The sequence below is a fragment of the Triticum urartu genome, chromosome 2A (genome assembly GCF_056163025.1).
Source record: "Triticum urartu cultivar PI428250 chromosome 2A, HENAU_Tu73, whole genome shotgun sequence".
NCBI lineage: Eukaryota > Viridiplantae > Streptophyta > Magnoliopsida > Poales > Poaceae > Triticum > Triticum urartu.
In genome coordinates this window covers 503,093,876-503,099,952 of record NC_141874.1, presented here as the reverse complement: position 1 = coordinate 503,099,952, position 6,077 = coordinate 503,093,876, and the positions used below count along the sequence as shown (strand labels likewise).

Sequence of the window (6,077 nt, the reverse complement as noted above, 5' to 3'; positions counted from 1 at the left end):
CTCTCTCTCTCTCTCCGGAAACAAAACGTCGAAAGCTGCCCGGATTTTACTGAAATCGCACAATCTCAGAGGCCAAAACCCTCGCCCCCAAACACCCCACCGCCGGCGATCTCCTCCTCCTCCTCCTCCGATGGATCTCTCAGCCGTCCACGCCGCGCTCTCCGCCAAGTCCTACTCCGCCATCGCCGGCCTCTGCGACGACCTCCTCCTCCAGGTACAGTAACCTCCTTCCCCTCTCCCCCGTCCCACCCGTACAAGGGTTAGCGACGAAGCGTCCCCCCTCCCCTAACGCGCTCCGTGGCCTGACTCGCAGGTTGCGTCCCGGGGCGTCGCCACCGACGACTGGCCTTACGCTGTTCATCTCCTCGCCCATCTCTACCTCAACGACCAGTATGTAATCTGCGCTGCACCCCCCCCCCCCCCCCCCCCCCCCTTTATTTTTTTCTGTTATACTTTTTCCGCCTTCAGATTTGGATCTTCTACTGTGACAATGATGTGTGTTCTGGGTGCGTGAGCAGGAACAGCGCGAGGTTTTTGTGGAAAACGGTGCCGCAGGAGGTGAAGGACGCTCATCCGGAGCTGGGCGCCATCTGGAAGATTGGCCAGTGCCTCTGGAACCGTGACTACGCTGGTATCTATACTTCCGCACAGGGGTTCGAGTGGGGGCCTGAAATCGCGGATTTTGTGTCCGCCTTCCTAGGTATTGCCCTTGTTTTTTACTTTTTAGCATGGTAATATAGTTTTTCTGTGCTAGTTGCCTAGTTGTGTAGTGTATAGTTTGGATTGCTTGCTTTGATAGAGCTTGTGGTAGTTCTGTTTTGTGAAGGGGGTGGGGCGAAGCAGATAAGTAGGTTGCCCATTATGGAGTATTCATGGAGAAGGTTTATCTTTGTAATCAGACAAGATCCTCACTGAATTTGAATGTGACATTTGTAGTAGAGTTTTTTGCTGTATGATTGTCTGGTCGCTGAAGAACTATACTGCATATAGATGGTTGTCCAATGGGCTTACATTCACATATAATTTTGGTTTTAGATAAGATGTTGGCTATTTCGTCCCTAAATACTGCAGATAGGGTCTGTTTCCCTAATCGACAGTACAGTTATTCCAGCTCCGGCTCTTTTTGTGGTACCTATGTGGTACTTTTGTATATCTAGAGAGGTTAAATTCTTGCATGAATCCCTTGCGGTCTTTTCCTGCCGGAAAAAAAGGTTGATCTCTGAACTTATCATTGGGGTAATATTGTCCCTGTTACTTGCATGGTTAACTGATCTTGTCTTACTTACAATGTTTGGAACTACTCATATATTTGTTTTTGTTTTCGATTGCTCTATTGCCTTACTGGTTGACATGGAGTTTTCACCTTGGCTTCTAATATTCGCAGAAAGCTACAGAAAGAGGATATTTGAGCTGTTGACTTCTGCATATACCACAATCAGCATTGCAGATGTGGCTCACTTCATGGGGATGAGCGAGGAGGATGCTACTAACTGTACGTTTTTCAATTCAGCTAGATAATAACGAGTTTTGAGCATTCTAACCTGTTTAATTGCTTGGTTGGTTTGAAACATGTAAAACTGCATTTTTTAAATCAAATAATAGATCTTTCCCTATGAAGTGTTACCCTCATATGTATAAGATCAAACTTTAATTTAGTTACGAAGTGAGATGGTTTGCTACCTACAAAAAGTTTAGTTCTGTTGATATCCTTGAGGAGCATGTGTCATTATCTGCACCGGCAAACCTAAGCATATTTGAGATGGCTATCTTTCCTTTTTTAATTGATTTTGAATACTTCCCTGAACACATATATTCCTGGCCAGGAGTACCTAGATCCAGTTATGTCTTTCAGAAATCCTATCCTTCTGATACATCTAACTTATATTACCAGAAACAACATGCCTAGTCTGTGTGTGTGTCCATCTGCTATTTAGGCATCTGTGATGTATATGTCCTGCGTTCCTTCTGATAGTGAGACGAATATGATTTATTTGAAGGTGCAAGTGCTTTGCTGCTTCGCTTCACATTTAATAAATCTCAGTAAATTTGGGTTTATGATCCCTAGGATTGGCACTTAATCATTTACAACCCCTCTGTTGCGCTGACATGTGTCCTTTGCCCTGGGACCTTATCAGGTGTTAAATCTTCGAGTGCCAATATCTGGGGTTCTGAATAGTTGCCACAAGCATAATGATCTAATGCTTGTAGATAAAGTTACGTTTATTACAATGCCCTTGCCTTCCTGGTTGACTGAACACATAAAGGAGAAACCTTTCCTATATGGCAGTCAATTCCATTTCAGGCCATCAAACGTTGTCTCTTTCCTAGATTGTACACTGCACATTCACACTATTGTTTGCTTATCAACCTGCACAGTAATGCAGATTTTTTTTGTTTAACTTAGTTTTTTGAGCCAAGTGTTACTGTGAGGCACAATGATTTGCTACTTATTCATAGTTAGAATTCTTGTATGAAGTAATAGAGTAAAGAGTAATATTACTTGCATAGTTATTACTTTCTTGTTTTTTTTTAAAAAAACTAGTCAATGTGTACGTGCAATGCACGTTAATTTGGAAGTATATTAAGTGCATGCGGATATTAAGTAGGATATTATTTGCGTGTTATTATGTGATTAGCACTATATTTGGCATGAAATTAACTACACGCTAAACGTGTTGAGCACTCGACATTGAAACAGTCTAGGTCGTTGGATTGACATGATTTGATGGTCGAGATTAATTGGATCTGCCTCTTGAGGTCTTTTTATATTGGTATATAGATAGGAACTACTTCCTCCGCTCCTAAATATAAGTCTTTTTAGAGATTCCAATATGGACTACATACGGAGCAAAATGAGTGAATCTACACTAAACTACGTCTATATACATCCGCATGTAGTCCATATTGAAATCTCTAAAAAGACTTGTACTCCCTCCGTCCCATAATATAAGAGCGTTTTTTATTCTAGCGTAGTGTCAAAAACGCTCTTATATTATGAGACAGAGAGAGTATTTAGGAACAGAGAGAGTATCTGGTATTATTCAAATTGCGGTAAACAGCACTGTGCAGAGTCAGTGGACATGTTGGATGCAACCAACTACTTCTGTGTTGCATTTTTACTTGTATAAGTGCACCCTTTCGTACCCTTCTAATTTACCAAAATCCCTGGTGGGTAGGAGTATTAAGGTTTGAGCTGATAAACATGGTTTCCAGTTTGATTAGTTGTTCATCTGTTGTTGCACACTTGCTTTTTCTTGTAAGATATCACATACATTATTGTTGCCTTGGAAAATGATTATGCTTGTGCGTTTTAATTTTTTTATTGCTGCACTGTTGCTTTTATTTGTATCAATTCAGTTGATGACAATCGTTGCCTTGTTCCTCCTGGATGCAGATGCCGTGCAAAACGGTTGGAGTCTGGATGTGGCAACCAAGATGCTTACTGTCAGAAAACAGAAGCCCCAGACGAACCAGAAGCTTGATCCGAACAAACTACAGCGTTTGACTGAATGTGTTTTCCACCTGGAGCACTGATGCCCTCGGTTCCTGGCAGCCCCTCGTGTTTTTCTGCTTTTAAGGCACCTATTAATCGTACATGGTGGTAGCTTAATACTGTGTGGCTAGATTGTGTTTTGGCTGGAACGGAGAGATCGCTCTGTACTGAATATGCGTCTTCTGGTTGAGCGAGCTTGCCATTTCTGTCTCGTTTGGTTGTTAACAAGGGAGTGTGTGAATCAAGGCCGTGTTCGGTAATACTCCGCTCCTTCGCCAGGGAGCGGAGCGGGCGGATCGCCCATTTGGCTGCTCGCCCAAATTACACAAGATGCCGCTCCGCTCCCGCAGTGGAGTTAGGAGTGGAGAGTTTCCGAACGGCCCCAGTTAAGCGAGTGATTACTGTGCGTATGTTGAATCTATTAGTAAGTGATGTGAAGTTTGAAATTATTCTTGGTGTAAGAGTATCTCTAGCAGACCCGTATAACGCCGTGACCCGTAAAATAACCGTCAAAATATGGGTCCGTGTGGGAAAACATGCCTGACCAGACCCCGCAAATGTGTCTGATCCGTAATTTTTTTTGCGGGGCATGGTATAATTCCTGTCACAACCCGCGAATATGCGGGTTCCCTCCTCGGCCCGTCAGCGCACTATATATATCACACTAGAGGGCCGCAGTTATGGAAGTTGGATATCTTCTAAAATGCATAATTGTGGTTCTTGTTTTCTTTGGTCTTACTATTCTAGCAAAGATTTGGTGAATTACTATGTATCCAATGCCGTTGAAGAAAATAAAAAAACAAAGAAATGTATTTTCATGTGTGAAATTGAATTGCAAATTTCGGATTTGCGGGCCGGCGCTCGAGCAGTCCCCGCAAAGCCGACCCGTAAGAGAGCATACTCCGCGAATATCCTTTTTTACGGGGCTGGTTTTGCGGGGTCAGACTTTGCGACCGCCCGCGCCGGCTCGCAAAGCTGTTTTTTCGTGAACTGTAAACGCATTTTGCAGATCGGTATTATACGGGGTCTGCTAGAGATGCTATAATAGCAGTCATTGTGAATTCTCTCTTTCTTATGGATCGCTGTTGACATAGGTCTGACTGCGAAAGTCCTCTTGTGCACACGAGAACACATGCACCTGCTCTGAACAGTAAATTCGAAAAACATATATGGTAAATAGTTTAAAAAATCAATTTTTCTGCGTGCAAATTTTCATCTAGAATGACATTTATGGAAGTTGTGGCGAAAAAACAAAATCAATGTTTCAAAAGGCTTTCAAAAATAGTTTTTTCTAGAATATTGATTTTATTTTTTACCACAAACTCCATGAATGTCATTCCATCATGAAACTTTGCGATCAGTCAAAACATTAAACAATTTTGCCAAATTTTTCTCCACGACTTTTTGTATTTTTACATTTTCTTATGAATTTACAGTTCATCCGTGTCCATTTGTGTTCAGGAGCAGATACCCCACATCCCCTTTTAGGTGTCTTCTCCAAGAAAATTTGTGTTCAGGAGCAGATATCCCACATCCCCTTTTAGGTGTCTTCTCCAAGAAAACACCTGAGACCGGGGCTGTGACAGGCCTAATTAGGGCATGGCCAACGGTTAGCCCCAGAGGTGCTGCTTCGCAGGCCAGCTAGGCTTGGATGCCATCGTGGCAATAAAGCTATAGCCTACAGACAGGAGGTGACTCCTACAGAGGAGGCTACTGCTTCGCTGAAGAAAGGTAAGGAAAGGAAGGGAAGAGAAGGAAAAGTGAAAAAGTGTGTGACGAGCTAGGGATGAAAATAGCCCATGGCGACGTGTATGAGGCAGCATGTGGGTTGGACCCTAATCAGCACGAGGGGTGGTCCTAGAACCTACATGGATGTACGGGAGCATCACCTTGCTACTGCTTCCTGAAGGAAATATGCCCTAGAGGCAATAATAAAGTTGTTATTTATATTTCCTTATATGATGATAAATGTTTATTATTCATGCTAGAATTGTATTAACCGGAAACTTAGTACATGTGTGAATACATAGACAAACAGAGTGTCCTAGTATGCCTATACTACACTAGCTCGTTAATCAAAGATGGTTAAGTTTCCTAGCCATAGACATGTGTTGTCATTTGATGAACGAGATCACATCATTAGAGAATGATGTGATGGACAAGACCCATTTGTTAGCTTAGCACTATGATCATTTAGTTTATTGCTATTTCTATCTTCATGACTTATACATGTTCCTGTGACTATGAGATTATGCAACTCCCGAATACCGGAGGGACACTTAGTGTGCTATCAAACTTCACAACGTAACTGGGTGATTATAAAGATGCTCTACAGGTGTCTCCGATGGTGTTTGTTGAGTTGGCATAGATTGAGATTAGGATTTGTCACTCCGATTGTCGGAGAGGTATCTCTGGGCCCTCTTGGTAATGCACATCACTATAAGCCTTGCAAGCAATGTGACTAATGAGTTAGTTGCGGGATGATGCACTACGGAACGAGTAAAGAGACTTGCCAGTAATGAGATTGAACTAGGTATGATGATACGGACGATCGAATCTCGGGCAAGTAACATACCGATGACAA

The 6,077-nt window shown here is 42.6% G+C and overlaps 1 protein-coding gene across 1 annotated transcript; it reads left to right on the top strand.

Moving 5' to 3' along the window:
* COP9 (COP9 signalosome, subunit CSN8) lies at positions 1 to 3,704 on the top strand. Its single transcript, XM_087544186.1, has 5 exons — positions 1 to 214; positions 314 to 390; positions 519 to 700; positions 1,385 to 1,492; positions 3,395 to 3,704. The coding sequence occupies exons 1-5, from the start codon at positions 131 to 133 to the stop codon at positions 3,532 to 3,534; spliced, it is 591 nt and encodes a 196-aa protein (XP_087400312.1). The 5' UTR covers positions 1 to 130; the 3' UTR covers positions 3,535 to 3,704.
* The last annotated feature ends 2,373 nt before the right edge of the window (positions 3,705 to 6,077 follow it).